The 20,698-nt window shown below is 37.7% G+C and overlaps 2 protein-coding genes and 1 pseudogene across 5 annotated transcripts in view; all 3 read left to right on the top strand.

Annotated features, from left to right (window-relative positions):
• The window catches only part of CCDC112 (coiled-coil domain containing 112), a 33,668-nt gene extending 32,138 nt beyond the window's left edge, over window positions 1-1,530 (top strand). For all 4 annotated transcript variants that reach the window (XM_055298913.2, XM_055298914.2, XM_055298912.2 and 1 more), the window contains one exon: window positions 816-1,530. In XM_055298913.2, the coding sequence (XP_055154888.1) occupies window positions 816-858 (43 nt within the window). In that variant the 3' untranslated portion in view covers window positions 859-1,530. The remainder of the gene's footprint in view (window positions 1-815) is intronic.
• A 1,743-nt stretch (window positions 1,531-3,273) lies between these two features.
• Window positions 3,274-4,242, top strand: LOC129493142 (small ribosomal subunit protein uS5-like; annotated as a pseudogene).
• Window positions 4,243-5,774: 1,532 nt separating this feature from the next.
• The window catches only part of PGGT1B (protein geranylgeranyltransferase type I subunit beta), a 53,486-nt gene continuing 38,562 nt past the window's right edge, over window positions 5,775-20,698 (top strand). The window contains 2 exon segments of the mRNA XM_055298610.2: window positions 5,775-5,985; window positions 16,020-16,138. Coding sequence (XP_055154585.1) covers window positions 5,846-5,985; window positions 16,020-16,138 — 259 coding nt within the window. The 5' untranslated portion in view covers window positions 5,775-5,845.

The raw sequence follows: 20,698 nt of genomic DNA, 5'->3' as shown, positions 1-20,698 counted from the left end.
AATCTTTTTTTATATAAATATATAACATATTTATATAATATATAAGAATATATAATGTATATGTAAATATACATATTTTTTCATATATATGAAAAAAATATATATATATATTTGCCTTTCAGGTCACTTTGATTTAAAAATAAACAGTAGATAAAAGTAAAAGTAGGTCACGTGCACTGGCTTACGCCTGTAATCCCAGCCCTTTGGGAGGCCGAGGAGGGCGGATCACGAAGTCAGGAGTTTAAGACCAGCCTGGCCAACATAGTGAAACCCCAGCTCTACTAAAACTACAAAAAAAATTAGCCAGGCATGGTGGTGTGCACCTGTAGTCCCAGCTACTCGGGAGGCTGAGGCAGGAGAATCAATTGAACTTGGGAGGCAGAGGTTATGGTGAGCCGAGATCACACCACCTGGGTAACAGTGAGACTCCGTCTCAAAAAAATAAATAAATCGATAAGTAAAAGTAGTACCTGATGCCCTATTAGATATTACATTCATGTTAGTAGATGCCATTTTCTGCCTTTTTCACATTAATATTTATTTTTATAAGGAGAGTAGTATTGAAAAAGAATGAATGAAAGATAGATAGATTAATCAGTAGATTAACTGATTGGTTTGTCTGTCAATCAGTTTGAGAGCTAGAGCCAGAAATAAAACCTTAATGAGGGTTGCAAACCTACATGCCCATATGAACCAGCCAAACAACATGCAGGGTAGGTTATATATATATTTTAAACTTAGCATTTAATCAGATAGGGTTTTTTTCTTTTTAATTTCCTATATATTTACAATTGCTTTTCTCTTTTTCTCCTTAGGGCTATTCCAACCTGGAGACAAGGAATACAGAGAAGAGTATGAGATAATGAAATTGATAAGAATGTTAACATACTAAGTTATACCAGGGAGAGAGTGACTAACCATGTTCTTTAAATATCAATAGCTTAGTCAGATTGATTATTGTGCTATATTGTGAATTGAGAGGTATTAAGTTCCATGAGGCTTTGTCATTAGTATTCCTGCTTCTACCAAGAAGGTATTTAATATATGTGTTGGCCTATTATTGATGTAAAAGTTATTTAAATAAGTTAATGTTAGAAACATTATTCAATTTAAATACTGAAGATATTTCCAAGAGATTTTGTTTTTGTCATAGCATAGCAAAATAAATTGGAACAATCATACAATGACATTTTTTAAACCAAAATTTTGTAACTTTTATAACTTGGAGTTAAGTTAGCTTGACTAACAAAAAGGTAAAGTGGTTTTTGTTTAGAGTTATGAAATGTTAGTACTTTTTCTATGTTTAACAAATTGGCAGTTTGTCAGTTATGACATTTTTGTGTAATAAATATTTTGGATTTGTTTGAAGCATGCTTTGTTTTATATAGAGAATATTTATTTTAAAAATATGTCTCTCATATACCCTATTAATTGTATTATTGATATAATCTTTTTGGTTTCCTTCAATTCCAAATTTTCCTTCAGCCTTTCTGGATTTCACAGATTTATAAAATATTTGTGTCTTTCACATCTTCCTGACTAATGCAGTTTTCTTTTCTGCTTCTGTTTGCCTCAAAATAGGAAAATTCTTTGTTCTGAAACATCATCTGAAATAAGCCAGCTTTAGAATACTGTGATTTCCCTTGATGGCACGTAAAATGTTTTAGGTGGGGCATGGTGGCTCATGCTTGTAATCCCAGCACTTTCAGAGGTCAAGGTAGGAGAATTGAGGCCTGGAGTTTGACACTAGCCTGGGCAACACAGGGAGACCCTGTCTCTACAAAAAAAAAAAAAATTTAATTAACTGGGTATGGTGGCACACACCTGTAGTCCCAGCTACTTGGGAGGATAAGGTGGAAGGATCACTTGAACCCAGGAGTTCCAGGTTGCAGTGAGCTACGATGGCACCACTGCACTCCGGCCTGGGTGAGAGAGAGAGACCCTGTCTCTAAAATGAATGAATGAAGGAATGAATGAATAAGATCTTTTAAAGCTGTTAGATTAACATATTTGGTCAAAAGAGTTCTTAAATTTCTAAACTTTTATACATGAAAACACAATGTAATTGAATACAGTTCAACTTTTCCTATTATAAAATATTCCTTTCTAACTTTAATTTGTTCTCATAGGAAAGATACTATATATATAAAAACACAGTAAATTTATTTCTCATAAATCTTTTTTATCTTAGATAATCTTTGTCTTTCATTGTTTATCTTTATCTTTATCTTTCATTGTTAATGTGATGCATTTAGGTTAAATGACTCAGAAATGTACTATGACTAGCGGTCAAAATCTTTTCTTATTTTACAGTTAATATTCAAAGTAGATGGCTTCCAAATTTTAGAAACTGAATTCTGATTTGTACAGTTATTGGTGCAGAATGAGAAAATTGACATAAAAGATCCTTAAACAGGAGTGCTGGTTTTGTTACTTGTTTTCCAAAACTTTTTTGTAATGATTTGAAGTAGTTCAGAGATAAAATATAGAGGCTGGGTGCAGTGGCTCAGGCTTGTAATCCCAGCACTTTGGGAGGCCAAGGTGGGCGTATCATTTGAGGTCAGGAATTCAAGACCAGCCTGGCCAACATGGTAAAACCCCATCTCTACTAAAAATACAAAAATTAGCCTGGTGTGGTAGTTCACACCTGTACTCCCAGCTACTTGGGAGGCTGAGGCAGAAGAATCGCTTGAACCTGGGAGGCGGAGGTTGCAGTGAGCTGAGATTGTGCCACTGTACTCCAGCCTCGGCAACAGAGTGAGACTCCATCTCAAAAAATAAATACATAAATAAAACATAGAGCAAGATGAGGAAATTAAAAGCAGAACTGAGAAGCTACAAGATACAGAAAATGTTTCTTACATATTGCTTTTTTACATGTTGCTTTTTGTTGCACCGAAATGCAGCTTTCAAATTCCTGTATCTAAGGTAAGCATTCTGGATGATGTGATTCTTACGGCTTTGTTTTTTTATTTTTATTTTTTTAAATAAAATTATGGAAGTTCCTCTGAAGAAATCAGTTTTTCTAGCTGAATCTGAAATAAATGGTGAATTTATTATATAGATCCTTTATATAAAAGATGTAAGATAAACACAAATATCTTCAGTTACAGAGTTCATAGAAGTTACAGGTTCATAAACAAGATGTCAATTAAATATTTCTTGTACTGGTTTAAAAAGTACATTAGCTTTTCCTCTGAGAAAACACCAAATCGCGGATGATGCCGGTGCAGCGGGGGGCCTGGGAGGCCTGGAGGCCCCGGGGGCCCTGGGATGGGGAACTCGGGTCGCGGCCATGGATGGGCCCGGGGCCAGCCGCGGAGCTCGCGGAGGCAAGACCAAGGACAAGGAGAGATGCTTGTCACCAAGCTGGGCCGCCTGGTCAAGGACATGAAGATTAAGTCCCTGGAGGAGATCTATCTCTTCTCCCTGCCCATCAAGGAGTCTGTGATCATTGACTTTTTCCTGGGGCCTCTCTCAAGGAGGAGGTTTTGAAGACATGCCAGTGCAGAAGCAGACCTGCACCGACCAGCACACCAGGTTCAAGGCGTTTGTTGCCATCGGGGACAATGGCCACACTGATCTGGGTGTTAAGTGCTCCAAGGAGGTGGCCACTGCCATCGGTAGGGCCATCATCCTGGCCAAGCTCTCCGTTGTGCCCATGCGCAGAGGCTACTGGGGGAACAAGATCGGCAAGCCCCACACCATCCCTTGCAAGGTGACAGGCTGCCAGGGCTCTGTGCTGGCGTGGGTCATCCCTGCGCCCAGGAGCACTGGCATCATCTTGGCCCCCATGGCCAAGTAGCTGCTGATGATGACTGGTATCAATGACTGCTACACCTCAGCCGGGGGCTGCACTGCCATCCTGGGCAACTTCGTCATGGTCATTTTTGATGCCATCTCTAAGGCCTACAGCAGGGTGACCCCTGACCTCTGGAAGGAGACTGTATTCACCAAGTCTCCCTATCAGGAATTCACTGACAACCTCCTCAAGACCCACACCAGAGTCTCCGTGCAGAGGACCCAGGCTCCAGCGGTAGCTACAACATAGGGTTGTACAAGAAAAATAAAGTGAAGTAAGCCTGGAAACAAAAAAAGTACATTAATAAGAAATATAGAAAAAACACTAAAGAAGAAATGTTATAAAGTACCCATAATTCCAGGGTAACTTTTTCAAAAAACATACGTACATATTTTTAAATTGTTACAGTCATATAGTACACATTAATTACTATGCTATAATTGCATTACACATATTTTCGTACATTTCTGCATAATTCAAACATCATGTAATGGCTAAATAATGTTCAATTATATAGATGTTCTATCATTCCCATTCTGTTATGCATACGCCAAAAATCTCGTATGGATAAAATCACTCATGGAAAGCCTTTTACCGACCTAGGAGGTATTCTATGTTATCTCTCAGTGAGTCCCACATCGCAAATTTTTCCTCTAGATTTGGATCAGATTGCTAGTCCTTGAGCTGAGAATCAGATGAAATATTTGGCTTCCCTAAGTTAATGGCCATGTTTATTAGAATTAATTTTCTGAGAACGTATAGAGTGTCCATAGCTGATTCCAGTAAGTTAAACGTGTATAAGACTCCACTTTAAAAATCTTCAGGCATTTGGGGGTATGTGTGCTAAGTGAGAGATCTTAATTGTAATTAACAGTGGAAACTCCAGACTGGGCACACCTGAAGGGCAAGGATGTGAGCTCCGTATTTGTAGGGAAGTACCGAGGACAGCCTAGAATCTGTCTCCGGCTGTTTGCTACTGCAGTATTTCGTAAAGACATGCAGGAATACCTGTGAATAAGTAGTTAATAGTACCAGAAATTATTCAGAGCACTTTGGATTGTTGAATAAGTGTAAGATTACCCCAGCCCATAGAGTATAAGAATTACATTTTCTAAGAAAGCTAACAAAGTCATACCCAAAATTTTATTAGCTAAGTTGATTACACGGAACCTAGTTTAGTGATATTATTGAGTGGATCCCCCCACCCGCTACTCAGGAATGCCTCATGAACGTTTAAAGGGCATAGTATAACGGCTAAAACAACTTAAATCCCTATTTTTGGAAAAAAGAACTAGAAGCATGTTTAAATTTTTTAGAATGCAGGTAATTGGAGAAGATGTTGAGCTTATTTTGCTGTTGCAGATTGATGCACCATTGATTCTTGATAACACGTCGACTCAAGGAAAGTAAAATCTGTAAGATTTGTAAAAGAATGACGCAAGCAGTCATATACAGGTATGAATATACATGTTGTATATGTTTGGGGGCATTATACACAGATTTTTAAGTGATTCCTGGTATCCAGAAAGGATTATGATTAGGAAAGTCTCTGAACTTTTGTAGTGTCAATAAACATTTATCTTCACTGGTTTTTCTGCTTCCCTAACCGTTCAGCTTAAAACTGGCCCTCCAAAAATGAATCTGTTAGCAAGTTTATACTGATCCATCCCCGTTTTCAGATATACCATCCTCAGGTTCTACAGAGCCAGAATTGTCTCAAAGCGAACTTGATGCTTTTGACCTTGCGCTTCCCAAGATAAAAATTCTGACGGAGGGATTTGTGGACTGGATTTTCACAAGGCCTGCGAGGTATTTACAAGCCTCGAGGGCTTTGAGTAGAAAAGGTAGGGTCATGCGCTAGCTAGGGAGATATCGGAGAGAGGAAGTGCTGTACAGGACCCAGATGATAGCGGTTTCTAATACCGGATTAGTCTGCGGGGGGCGCAGGTTCCCCCACCCGGCACCTCTGAGTCAGCCCAGGAGGGTTCTTTCTCTCCGCGGGCACTGATTCCGGGTCGCGGCGGACGTCGCTTCCGGAGCAGCATGGCGGCCACTGAGGACGAGAGGCTAGCAGGGAGCGGTGAGGGAGAGCGGCTGGATTTCTTGCGGGATCGGCACGTGCGATTTTTCCAGCGCTGCCTCCAGGTTTTGCCAGAGCGCTATTCTTCACTCGAGACAAGCAGGTAAGTCGTGGCACAGTCAGCCAGGCTGGCACAAGGCCCAGGCCCCAGCGGAAAGGCGCGGCGGAGTCGGACCGTAAACTGGGCGCCGGAAGGGGGCTGAGCGGCCGCCCACTTGGCACTGACTGGTTTCAAGCGGGCTTGAGGTTACCCCCACTCTCCCGCCGTACCGTGGGAAGGTCTGGAAGGCTGTACGTCGAGGGCTGTAGAATCTCCAGTTTCCGCCTTTTTCACTTCCCTTTATTTCTGGCAACTGAGCTGCTTTTTTACCCCCTCCCATAGCCTGTCGCTTTGCCTCATTACTTCCGAGTGTAAAAGGAAAAGGACAAAGTTTGTCGTCGTATTTTTAGATGAATACTTCTGTGCATCCTTGTCCTCTGTAAAGTCATTAACTCTTAATAGAGTGTCTGTATGGTGTTTTATGTGTAGGAGCGGCAGAGAACCTCTAAGGTCTTAGAAACTTTATGGGAACTATAAATCTAATGGTAGGCGAAAGAGGTGCGGTGTTGCGTGAAGCAGCCTGTTAAAAGTATTGCAATAGCTGAAGAGTGTGATGCGGCAGAGGCTAAGCGACTTCGTTTACAGTAAAAGCTGGGGATGAGAAGAAAGAAAGGAGAAGGCGATCTTTGCTTCGCATTGCTGTGTTTTGAAGTGAGGCCCAAAAGCTGCTTGAGACTGAATGGGAGGAAAGAGCAGCTTGTTTTTGCTGTATTCTCTCCCCACATTTTCTAAATTCTGAGTTGTTGGTGTATTTTGAACACTGCATGACCGGATCAGTTTGGGAAGCTTTGCAGATTACTTCTGCACACTTGGTCAAGAACTAAATTATGGTAGGTGCCAAAGTACAGCTGAACAAGACAAGCATTTGTATAGAGTTCTGTGCTATATGTTAGTGTAGTGTTCATAGGAGTATATAGACAGGCATGTACATAATCGAGATTTCTTCAGAGAGGCCTTCCTTAAACACCCTTCCTAAAGGGACCACTTCCAATGACCACCTTACATTACGTATTTATTGGTTTGTTTAATACATTTCTATTACACTGGATTATAAACTTCACAAAGGTAACATTTTTGTCTATTTTGTTTACCTCTATACTTGGGACTGGGCTGCCCTGTCCAATCTGGTAGCCACTAGCCACATTTGGCTATTTCGATTTGAATTAATTAAATCAAATTAAAAATTAAGTTATTCTTTTGGTAGTAGCCACCACATCTCAAGTGCTCAGTTGCCATATTGGCCAGTGGTAATTGTTTCTATTTCAACATTTGCAACAGCTTAGTCCTTTTGGTCAGCATTGCGCTAGGACCTTAAATAGTATCTGGTATCTGAGAAGCACTGAGAAATATTTGTTGAATAATGTGAGCTGAGCCCTGAAGGATGAACAGATTCTTACAAAAGAAAGGGTGAAACGTTTATATTCCTTCCTCCTCTCATAGGTGTTGATCGATTAGCGGAGCCTATACCTTCACTGAAAGATTCAGATTTCCAAACCGAAAGGTTATGATTGTAGTGATATGAGATGTTTTAAAATGTTGATAAATCATTTATATCTTAATAGGGGTTCATTTTATGTGAATTTAAAGCGTTTGGATAAAAAGTCTTCCACCCTGTTTTTGTTATTGATACATAATGTGCATATTTATCGTATACATACACTGTTTAGATACATGCAGTGTATAAGTCCTGTGAGTTGATTAAATTGTGATTGTTAAACAGTTGAACTTCGCTTGCAGCTATCACTATAAGTCTGTGATTGCATTTTCAAGATGCCAATGTGTTTGGCCTGTTCTATAAAATTCTAGCTTGGACAAATCCATATAGAATAATGCACATTGGCATTAAACTGTGTAATTCTATTCACAGCATAAGTAAAACAGCACAAACTTTCTGACTTATTTAACTTCAGTATGAGCATAGGATCGACACCAGGTGTTATATAACACCTTGGTGCATTGGTTAAGCAATATTGTATCCTTTTTTGTCTAATGTTTGTCACATGAATAGAATTTTTACATCATTTTGGTTTTCTTATAGCCCACTTAACCGCATTTAAGATAACTGCATATGTCAGTTTCTGTAGTGATTTTAAGTTTTTCTCTTTCCTAACTCACAGACTTTATTTTCTTTAGCATTAAGTTCTTTTATGGTGCATGTGATTCATAACTGACTTTAAAATGCTTGTGAAGAAACTCCAACCTTTTCAGCAAAGGTGACTAGTCACAAAGTTTCTGCTGATTTTTAAGACAAATCAGTACATTGGGCAAGCCACAAGTCTTACCTGGTATTGCAGTTAAATTCCACAGTCATTCATAGAGTGCCTCCCCATGTGTCTAGTTACAGAGATACGGTGTTAAACTAATGATTCAGGTGTTCCTCTGTTCATTTCTTTTTGCCAATAGGTATGAAAAAGCTTTGAGAAGGCTAATATTAGACTGGATATTTAGAGAGTTATTTTCTGATTCACCATTTTGGCAAAATTACTCTTATTTTCCTGTTTCTTTTACCCTGACCAATAGGAATAATTTTTACTTTTCTAGTGACAATGATTTTATGGAGATAAAAACTGTATTGTCTGCTGTTTCATCAGAGATTTTTCTTTTATATTGACTTCTTAAAATGATAGTTACTAGTTTATAATCCAAGTGAATATTAAATCTTGGGTTGGGAGCTTTATTACGAGGTTTCTTTTATAAGTAGTTTAGGGAGTTTAGTGTGGTTATGAGTTATTGTTGCCATTTGTATTTGGGTAATAGGAATTAGAGTAGTCCTTTTTATTAAGGAACAAAGTAGTGACAATTTTCTGTTATTTTTATAGTCCACTGTTCTAGAAGAAGGGTTTAGGCAGTTAGCTTTTATTTCACAAAGCATTTACAATCTAGCTAGTCTTTGTATTCTCATGTCCCTCTATTTTCCCCTCTGTATCCTGTGTTGTAACCTCTCTGCTGCCTCCCATTCTGCAACTACTTTGTTCTTTCATTTCCTCCCTTATCTTTTTTTTTTTTTTGAGACAGAGTCTCACTCTGTCACCAGGCTGGAGTGTGGTGGTGCCATCTCTCCTCACTGCAGCCCCCGCCTCCTGGGTTCAAGCACTTCTCCTGCCTCATCCTCCCAAGTAGCTGGGACTACAGGTGTGTGCCACCATGCTCAGCTAATTTTTTGTATTTTTAGTAGAGATGGGGTTTCACCATGTTGGCCAGGATGGTCTTGGTCTCTTCACCTTGTGATCCCCCTGCCTCGGCCTCCCAAAGTGCTGGGATTACAGGCGTGAGCCACCATGCCCGGCCGCCTTATCTTAAATATATCACAGTCTAGCAGTACATCTTTTAAAGTGTAGTGGTGGGAGGCTCTAAGTAATGACTCGTATGTGCTTATAAAAATGCACATACATGGGCCCCTTCCCAGACCTTCATTGGATTCTGTGTGGGCCTTGGGAGTCTGCATTATAACAAGCATCTCAGGTGGTTCTAAAGCAGGCTAAAGTTAGAGACTGTTTGCCTTATAGGAGAAACAAATACGCAGTTATTACAGCAGTGATTCCCAGCTCTAATGTGCATGTGAATCACTTGGGGATCTTGTTAAAATGTAGATTCTGATTGCATAAGCCTGGGTCATTGTATTTTTAGATGAATACTCCTGTGCATCCCTGTCCTCTGTAAAGTTATTAAGTCTTAATAGAGTGTCTCTATGGTGTTTTATGTGTAGGAGCAGCAGAGAACCTCTAAGGTCTTAGAAATTTACTTTATGGGAACTGTAAATCTAATGGTAGACGAAAGAGGTGCGTTGTTGCATGAAGCAGCCTGTTAAAGTATATTGCAATAGCTGAGGAGTGTGATGCTGAGTGTGAGCCGGAGATGCTGCATTTCTGTCAAGTGCCCAGATGATTCTGATATGGCTAATCCCCTGACTAGACAAAATGATTGTTGAAGGGGTGGCCTGCCCCTCCACACCTGTGGGTGCTTCTCGTTAGGTGGGACGAAAGACTTGAGAAAAGGAATAAGACACAGAGACAAAGTGTAGAGAAGGAAAAGCGGGGCCCAGGGGACCAGTGCTGTGCTTACAGAGGACCCACACCGGCCCCGGCCTCTGAGTTCCCTTAGTATTTATTGATAATTATCTTTACCTTGAGATGCATATGCGAACATCTCCATAAACCATTTAGCAGTATTGCTCCAGCAAGCCCCACCTTATTCCTAAAGGCGGTTTTCTCCTTACTCAGTAAACAAAGCACAGAAAGGGTTTTACCTGGAGATGTTCCATTGCCCAGGGACGGGCAGGAGACAAATGTTTTTCTTTTTCTCTAGATTTAAGAGAATGGTGATGACCTTTAACCATAAGCAGCCTTTAGGCACTTGTTTAACAAAGCACATTCTGCACCGCCCAAAATCCTTTTAACCTTAAGTCACCACAGCACATGTCTCTTGCAAGGACAAGGTTGGGGGTAGGGTCACAGATTAACAGCATCTCAAATACAGAACTAAATGGAGTCTCTTATGTCTACTTCCTTCTATATAGACACAGTAACAGGCTGATCTCTCTTTCTTTTCCCCACAATTGTGATATTCTGAGGGCATTCTGGAAGTACCTAAGTAGCTCAACCTGAAGAGAGACAGGGATTAGAGAAGGCTTCTTGGAAGAAGTAACCCCAAAGCTAAATCTTAAAGAATGTGTTCCAGTGTTTTGTTGTTGTTGTTGCAAATGGACAATAAGAAGAATAAAGCTGGAGAAGTGAGTGTTGAGCAGAAAACTTCAATTAGTTCCCTAGTACTGGTTCAAAATGTAAAGGGATATGGTAGGAATGTAATCTGAAGAGGTAGGCATGCATCAGATCATGGAAAGCTTTGTATGCTTGTCTAGAAACATGAGTTGGATATCATGTAAGTGACAGGAATAGTCATTTATATAGCCATATATCACATGGTACAGTTCCAGAACCAGGGAGACCAATGAGGACACTGATGTGGTAGTCCAGGAGAGAGATGCTGAGGCAGTGGAAGTAGGGCTAGAAAAGAGAGGATGAAGAAAAAGGAGAAGTCCCAGGATTCTTGAATTGGAACTACCATCTGGTCTGGAGAATAAAAGGCAAAAGGAGCCAGTTGAGAAAGGAAGATGATTTATGTAATAGCACTTAACATGTAACCTCCTTAAGGTTAGGAAGCTGTATTCATTTTTGTCGTGACATCTAGTCTGTAGTAGGTGTTCAGTAGATGTTTCTTATTGAAAAAGTATGATAGAAGAACTATTTTACAAGTTAAATAATTCCACAGGTATGTGACTGTACTTAAAAGTATTTACCAGATGAATCAGCTATTGAAAAATAATTATAAATGAAGAATAATGCTTAAAATTCCAGAATTCATGCAGTCTTTCAGTCATTTGTTTCGAAGTATTATGGCAGCATCTATGTGCTAGTATTTTAACTTCATGATTAAGTCTAATGTATCCTCTAAGGCTCTCTCTTCACTGACATGGTTATCAATTTTATTTGTGTTCTTATTTCTTAATGTAGATGCTTATTTATAATTTTAGATGCAATATGATGTAGTCATAGGCCCATCTGGTATCTAGGCAGGAATGTAGTTCATTGTTTAAGACACTTGGTAAAGGATGGGGTTGCACCAGAAAGGGTGAGGACAAGGGATCCAAAGTTTGGGAATCTAGTGAACTCTCATAAATTCGTGTTTTCAATATATTTCTTATATCAGTATGACTGAGTTCTTTTTTCCACTGTCCAGACTATAGACTGTTTTTCATTCTTTTTTTTTTTGTTGTTGTTGTTGTTGTTGAGATGGAGTTTTGCTATTGTTGCCCAGGCTGGAGTGCAATGGCATGATCTCTGCTCACTGCAACCTCAGCTCACTGTAACCTCCAACCTCCACCTGCTGGGTTCAAGTGAGTCTCCTGCCTCAGCCTCCCTAGTAGCTGGAATTACAGGCGCCCACCACCATGCCTAGCTGATTTTTGTATTTTTAGTAGAGACGGAGTTTCACCATGTTGGCCAGGCTGGTCTCGAGTTCCTGACCTCAGTTGATCCACCCGCCTTGACCTCCCAAAGTGCTGGGATTGCAGGAGTGAGCCACCGCGCCCAGCCTTGTTGTTGTTCTTATTTAATCTTTGGGGTATGTGTGTTCTTAAGCCTGGAATATTTGACATCTTTTGGAGACACTTAGGTTAACCCTCTTGTCTGTGAATTGATTCTTTGGTAAAGAGACTTGATTGGGGGTTGGGGGATGTTACTTTTTCATCCTTGTAAGATAAACTTCTTATACATATTGTTCAGAGTGGGAGAAGAGGGGTGAACAGAAAGATATTGTTTGCTTTTTTACACTTCTCAGGCTGCAGATTTAGAATGAGTTCTAGGGAAAAGAAGAAAGAGAATAAACAGATATTCTCTGAAGTAAAAAAGCAAAAATAACGTCTTTGGCTTGATTTTAGGTGCATGTGTTCGCACAATTACCCCTCTATACACCTGTGGTGAGTCAGGTTGCTCAGCAGTTTATTCCCAAGTAGAAGTCATCTAAGAACCATAAAACCCTGCATTATACTATTTCTCTCCGAGGCCCACAGCCCAGAATTCCTTTGTATTTTTTGTGGCTTGTTTTAATTCTCTCTCTTTCAGTATTAGGACTACTTGAGAATTCTGATGTGATCGAAAGAGGAATGGTTTCCCAGACTATTTTAAAGGGGGCCAGATATTTGCCCCAAAGTGACTTATTGGTTCTGTCTGCCAAGCATTTCTGATGGGACCTCTTTTTATAAACAAAAGCCATTCACCATAACTCTGTTAATCTCATAAACCTTATAGTCTCAACCTAAGTCTTGAAAATGCTGGAGTTTCAGGAGCCCTTAATAATTAAGTATGCAAGATTTTAAAATACCATCACATGGCTGATTTCTTGTGTTTGGTACTTACATATAAAGTGCTTTCATATCCAGGAGCAAGTAACATGACAAACAGATCATTCAGATAACATAAACAGATAAGAGTATGACCTTAAAGCAGGTTTTCTCAACCTCAGCACTATTGACATTTTAGGCCAGAAAATTCTTGGTTGTATGGACCTGTCCTGCACATTGTAGACATTTAGCAGCAGCCGTAGCTTTTACCCACTTGATGCCAGTAACTCCCTCCTCCACTGTGACAACCAAGAATGTTTGATTATGATCTGTTAGGGGCGGTGTTCCCAGCAGAGAACCACTGTTCTCGAACAGTGCTTCTGAAACCTGCCTGCACATTAAAATTACCTAGGAAGTTAAATACCAAAACAAACCCAAAGGGCTCAGACCCCACCTTACACCCACAGATTTGATTGTGAAGTAGGACCTTGATCTCTATGTTATGTTGGTCGTGTTTTGGTTGTTTGTTTTTAAGCAGATTCTAATGAGCAGCCAGGTTTGAGAAGCACCCCTGTGGAGAATACCACTTTGGGACTTAGACTTCTTGAGTAGTTTTGATTGTCTAGTGTTGAAATTTCAAGTAAATTACTTGAATTTTTTGGGCTTTATATTCTTCATTTAGAAAATTGAAGAGATGGACTAGATCATTTCTGAATTTCTTAATTTTGAAAAAAATGCCAACTTGTTTTTGTAGCCTTTTGCATAAATTCTCTTACTACATAGCTTTTACTGACAGGAAGATCTTTGTTTTATCCATTATCTGACCTCAAGTCCTTCATGTTTTCCTCCACTTTTGTCTCTGTCTTCTTTTTGCCCTTTTCCTTAATAATGCTTTAATAAACTATATTAGTAGATGCTTAATTGTACCTGACTATAAATATAATCATTTACTTTATGTATTACATCAAAACCAAAAACCCTGTTAGAGCTCTCCAGGAGAGTTAGAGGTAGTATCGCTGGTCCTCTATTAGTTCAGTAAATATTTGAGTGCATACAAACAAAGTGGACCTTATCTCATGAGACATAATTACCACCAAGGGCAGTGATTTTCACACTTTGTTGCTATTATCTAGAGGTTTTTTCCCATGTCTAAAGGTTCATTGTGTTTGGAGAAGCACATTCCTCTGGGGAAAATGGTTACAACCAAGAGTCTGTAGAAAAGGCCTGTAGTGTTATAGACTGTGATTAGATCCTAAAGTCGTTGTTACTCTTGTCCCTCTAAATCATGGCAAAGACCAATGATAATGGCTTCCATTTATTGAGTGCTTATTGTGAGTAGGTAAGCACAATAACTGTATAGGGTATAGTAATGATTAAAATAATTATTGGAAGCTGATTAGAAAAGTTTAGGTATCCTGCCCAGAGTCATGTGGTCAGTCTAGTGAAACTGGCCAACTTGGAATTTGACTGCAGAGTCTGAGCTTTGAACTGCTGTGCAACACTGCTTCCCACATAAAGGAGTTCCACTGCCCTTAATATAATCGTGATCTTACCTAGATAAATTACCTCTCTAATTCAAATAGATCTCAGTGTGTTGTTAGGATTAAATTGAGATAATATATGAGAAATGTCCCAGCTCAGTGTGTAATACATGGTAATAGTCTCTCAATAAGATGTTTCCCAAATATTTATTATTCTTTAAGTGCACCCAGATCTCTGTAGTTTTAGTTTTTACCCTTAAGCTTTGGTTGGAATTAAATTACTTTCTGATATCTCCTCCTGTTATCTAATGGATGCTGCTAGTCTTTTTCCACCAGGGATCAGAAAGATAATTTGCCCTAAAAAAAAAAAAAAAAAAGAAATCACTATTTTCTCATCTCTCCTAAAGTTGGTGCAGATTGAGCATCCCTAATCCAAAAATCTGAGAGACTCCAAAGTCAGAAACATTTTGAGCACTGACATGATGCCACAAGTGAAAAATTCCACCCATAAGTACTTAACACTAACTTTGTTTCATGCACAAAATTGGTAAACTATTATATAAAATAAGCTTTGTGTGTAATATGTCTATGAAATTTAAATGAATTTCATATTTAGACTTGGGTCCTGTCCCAGTGGGGTATCATCTCATTATGTATATGCACATATTCTAAAATAAAAAAAAATCTGAAATCTGAAGCATTTCAGATAAGGGATACTCAACCTGTAGTACTATTCTAGATAATATTATTCTAGATGCACAGGAGAGAAGTACATTTGTTACATATAGTGGATACCTCAGGGCATTAAGGCTTAATTCTTTCTTAGAGTCTTCATTGAAAAGGTTACAGAATACATCAGGTAGCTCTGCTGTAAAATTTTAGACCAGATAATTTGAAGTGTTAATTTATTACTGTTAGTCATATGAATTGTTAGATTACAGAAATGATGTAACAGTACTCAATCAAGCTATACTAGAGACTGCTTCTCAACATGAAAGGAATTATATATAACAAATTCGTTGTGTTCAAAGCAGTCAGTAAGATACTGATTTTTATATGAAAGCACAGGTTTAGATTTCTGATTTATAGTGTGCAGTCTTAGAGGGGGAAGGTTTTGCTCTATAGTTTTTCATTCTGCCAAAGAATGCTCCTCTCTGGGAAAATAGAGTGTAAGTACATTTGTATTTTTTCAAATGTTTCGTATTTCTCAAAGCTTATTATAAATCTTTTCCCAAGAAGTCATGTTATTTGTTAACACCTTTGAATTAAGATATTATTCTCATATTCCTCCAGAATTAAATACAAGCTATAAGTATAATTGATCCTGACAAATTAGTGAAAATTGACATTTTCATATATTTCTATGTCTGTACTATTTGTACTGATTAGTTGTAGAGAATCCTTTTTTAAATCTACTTTAGCCTTCAGTTTGGTGATATTCTGGCTTCAGTGGGTTTTGCTTGTGTCAATGGGGTAGGATTGGTTTCTTAACCCCCAAATGTCCCCTTTTGAAAAATTGAAACAAAAGTCTTGACTGATAGTGTTAAGTTACAAGAATATGTATATATATATATATATATATATTTTGCTTTTGCAAGGTAGAAGTATTGTTTAAATTATCGGAAAATTAGAATGATTTTATTATTTTCTAGACCAGGAAGACTTCAGACTTAAGTGGTATGATAGTTAAGATGGAATTTTACATTTTTTTGTTTTAGGTTGACAGTTGCATTTTTTGCACTCTCCGGGCTGGATATGTTGGATTCCTTAGATGTGGTGAACAAAGATGATATAATAGAGTGGATTTACTCCCTGCAGGTCCTACCCACAGAAGACAGTGAGTGAGTTTTTAGCATTTTATTTTTAGTGTGACTAGTTGTACCTGACATAATATGCGTTGGACTAGAAAATCTTAGTACTTGTATACTGTTAACATATTTTATTTATCTGTGATTTCCTTGTAATGCAGCATTGCCATTCTGTTGAAATACAATACTTAACAAATCTGATCATAATCTCTTAAGAAAACAATTTAGAGTTATCTGGAATTTAATAGAGATTCACAATTGTGGCACAATACTATGTTGTATAGTTCCACTTTGATGACTGCTTGTTGGTTATTTATAGTCAGTATTTATGTATGATTAGTTCTGTAGCATTAACTCTGATTTTCATTCCCAACAATTCTTGTCTTTTCAGTGAAAAACTCTTTGCCATCAAAATGTTTTCTTTCAGTTTCCTGGTTATTTTCCCTCCAATGTTTCATTAGCATTTTTAATGGTTTCTTAAAGCTCTTATGTATGCTTCAGTCATTTTTGCACTTCTTAACACTTAAAAACTTTTGATTAATTAAATGAATTCTCAGAGTTCATAAATTACATAATCAATTGCAAATATACCAGTTTTTATAAACTGTTTTTTTTTTTTTTTTGAGACGGAGTCTTGCTCTGTCGCCCAGGCTGGAGTGCAGTGGCGCAGTCTCGGCTCACTGCAAGCTCCGCCTCCCGGGTTCACGCCATTCTCCTGCCTCAGCCTCTCCGAGTAGCTGGGACTACAGGCGCTCGCCACCACGCCCGGCTAATTTTTTTGTATTTGTAGTAGAGACGGGGTTTCACCGTGGTCTCGATCTCCTGACCTCGTGATCCGCCCGCCTCGGCCTCCCAAAGTGCTGGGATTACAAGCGTGAGCCACCGTGCCCGGCCCTTATAAACTGTTATTCACTCTATTAAGTATAAAATATCTAAGATAGATATAACTTATACGTGTTATAAATTCTAACCTTAAAAACATCAAACAAATAAACTCCTAGAAAATCATGCTTGTTTTTGTTGTTTGTTTTTTTTGTTTGTTTGTTTTTTGTTTGTTTGTTTGTTTTTTTAGTGGTCACCACTTAGCTGTCTTTAAAGAGTCACCATTTTGTGATTCATTGGTTGGAGTAATCATATGTAAATCTCATCCAGTGAACTTTGGAGAAATAATAAGCTAAAACTTTACTTGGAAAGAAAGATTTTCTCTGTTTGACAGATGATCTTGAACATAGTTTGTGGCTATTTTATTCTTGAATTTCATAGTGTTTGTTTTTATGTAATTTTTTTAATCTCTGCCTATTTACAAAGTCTTATTAAAAATGATTAAGCATTTTGAACTAGGTCTATCAGAATTAAATATATAAATATCTAATCACTTTTTTACCAGCCCCAATGAAAGCATGTATAAGAGTTTGGTCAATAGTCACAGATCTAGCATGTTGACAAGTAGGATTTATTGAATTTCTGCTAAGAATACTACTCTTATAAACCTGTAGAGAAGGGCTGTGATAAGTTGCAAGTTATGGTCCTCATTTTCCAGGAGCGTGTGGCTGAGGCCGCATCTTAGTCCTAGTCTCTTGCAAAATACATGTCATTTGTTGTTTTCCCTTTTTGCCAGGATGTTTTTTAATAGTTTAAGTGAAAGTCTGGGATTTTTTTAACAGTTGATTATTAGACTGAGGTATAAGGTAGAATTATTATAGACTGTGCTTGGTATTTTTTTTTTAATTTTAAGTACGTGCCCAATTTTTAAAGAAATGTATCTTACATGATACAGATAGGAAATCATATACACACTGTGGCACATAGGAAAGCTATTCCCTAAGTTCTTGCCGAAATATATTTTTATATTATTTTTTAATTAAAAACTTACTGAAACTCATACCCCTGAAATAAAATAGCTATTGTCTTTATAGAAAAGGATGGACCATAACATTTAATGAGAGAACTCAAGCTGTAGGTTATAGTTTCCAGACCATTGGTCACTTACTCACCATGCTTCTTACTTTCTGTCTTTTCTTCTATTTCCCCCTACTTTTAAGGATTATTTGGTGGCTCTGTGATTGAGCAATTTTTTGGTCTGTTCTTTAATAAGTGTTTACTTCCTGCTACCATTTTATTAGTGAAATGAGTTTTTTATAACGCTGTTATATCTATGTTGTTTTAAAAAGCTACATACTTCTTCTCATTATTTAATCTTGTGTTGTAAGAGATTTGCTCTTATCTGGAGTTTCACATTATCCATAATAATTTTGTTTGTTACATAATCAACGGAATGGCTAAAAATGAAAAAGATGAAAAATAACAAGTGTTCACAAAAATGTAGCAAACTGGAACTCTCATTCACTGCTAAAGGAGTTTTACAGCTGCTTTGGAAAACTATTTGGTTATATTTTCTAAAGCTGAACATATGTATGTTCTATGACCCAACAGTTCTAGTGTATACTCAGCAGAAATTAAAACATGTTCCCCAAAAGATATGTTCTAGCATGTTTATAACAGTATTTTTTATAAGAGCCTAGAAGTAGTAATTATACAGACTACCCATCTTCAGTATAATGGATAAAGGATATATTAGCATATTCACACCATGGAAAATGATACAGTAATGGGAATGAACAGTCTACAACTACATTCAGTTATTTGAATGAGTGTCACAAGCATGTTTTTGAGAGAAAGAAGTACATTGTATATCGTTCCATTTTTACAAAATACAAAAATAGGTCAAACCAGTCTGGGCATTTGGGGAGTACTAGAAGGAAGTGGGAGAGGCTTCCGGAGTGCTAGTCATGTACTTTTTCTTGAGCTGAATGCTGGTTATACAGGTGAGTTTGTTTTGCAAAAGTTCATGGAGCTTTTTAATTATTATAGGAGTACTTTTCTTATGTTTATTACACTTCAGGGAAAGTTTAAACATTTTTTTGGAGATAAGAGTTGCAGCTCACCACTCCTTTTGAGAACCATCAGAATTCTCTTTCCCATGAAACTGTCAACTCCATGGACTTCACTGGTTTGAAACCCACTGCCAGTTTTTTTCTTCAGTCATTGCTGCTTAAGTTACTTAAAATATTTTTGCCTCCACCTGAATTGCAAACTTCTGGAAGGGAGACTAGTGAATGTGTCTTCTATTTGTTCTCTCTCAGTGCTTATTGTGTATCAGTAGTTGTTAGACTGTTAAATCACCTGCCCCTTCTCCAACTTTTTTCTCGTCCTCTTTTATGTATTTTCACATTTAGCCTAGGACCTTGTCTGGCTCTTCAAATATTTTCTAATTCATAAAGCATTTGTAAACTGATAGAATATGCTTTCTGCAACTCATAGGTCTGTATTTGTCCTACTTTGAGATACCACATAAAATCTAGGGTATTATAACATCTAAAAATGTTAAACAAAACCTGGGGATTATAAAGCAAAAATTTGATAGATTTGACTAAATAAATATTTAAATACTTTATGTAGTAAAAGATAAGTGATGAATTTGCAGAAAATTATGGCTTGTATAATATTAACATCGACTATAAAGAATTGTTAGAGATTCAGAAGAAAAAGATACATTATCCTTTAGAAAATGACAAAATTTATTAAGTAGTTAACAAAAGAAGTACAGATAGTCAATCAATACTTAAAAAGATGATTAACCTTACTAGAAATCAGGGAAATTCAATCACAACAATGTTACAAGATAAATGTTCATCAAAAGTGAAAGTTACGTAAACTATGGCCCAGTAAAGAATATTATGCAATAAATAAGGTAGATCTCTATGTATATACTGACATGAAACTGTCTATCATATATATTAGATATGAGTTTTAAATTTCTTTTCAAAGAATCAATATGTCAGTATGTTCAATTTTTTGCCTTCTACTTTTAAACTTAACTTCCTCGTAATGCAACCTTTTTCGATCACCTGCCCCACCCCGACTCATTCCGATTACCTGCTCCACCCTGACTCATTCTGATTATCTGCTCCACTCTGACTCATTCTGATCTACCCTGACTCCCACCAGAACACTCACCTTGATTCTCTCTTTAAATTAGCCGATCGGAATTAGTTTAGCCTGTTTGGTCTAACCCTAGCCAATAGGGGAATGACACAGCAGCAGTGGCCACCTGCATCAGGGATGAGAACCCCTTCCCCTCCCTTGTCCAAGTGTGCGCTCACCATTGCTCCATCTGTAAGGGCACACCCTTCTATAGAAGTAAATCGCCTTGCTGAGAAGAAAAAAGAAAATTTTATATTTCAGTGCTATTTCTTTTATGGCACCGAAACTTATAATATATATGATTAAATGATAAATTTAAAACATATACAGAGGTGCTTTAACAATCTATGTATATAAATGTACAGGAAAAACTCAGAAAGGATACATAGAAAATCTTCGTGGAGGGGGAAGTAGATGGGAACAGAGGTGGGGGATGGCAAGATAAGGTACTTTACTGTTTTTCTATGTATCTGAATTGTTTGAATGTTTACCGTAAGTAAATATGTTTCTGTATTTAAAGTTTTAAACTAGAAAAATACTTAGCTTAACCTCTCTTCAAAACATACAAAAATAAAAACTAAAAGTTCATAGTTATACATGAATAT

This window comes from Symphalangus syndactylus, chromosome 11 (genome assembly GCF_028878055.3).
Source record: "Symphalangus syndactylus isolate Jambi chromosome 11, NHGRI_mSymSyn1-v2.1_pri, whole genome shotgun sequence".
NCBI lineage: Eukaryota > Metazoa > Chordata > Mammalia > Primates > Hylobatidae > Symphalangus > Symphalangus syndactylus.
Note: the sequence above shows the minus strand (reverse complement) of the source record. Positions and strands in the feature narration are given on the sequence as shown.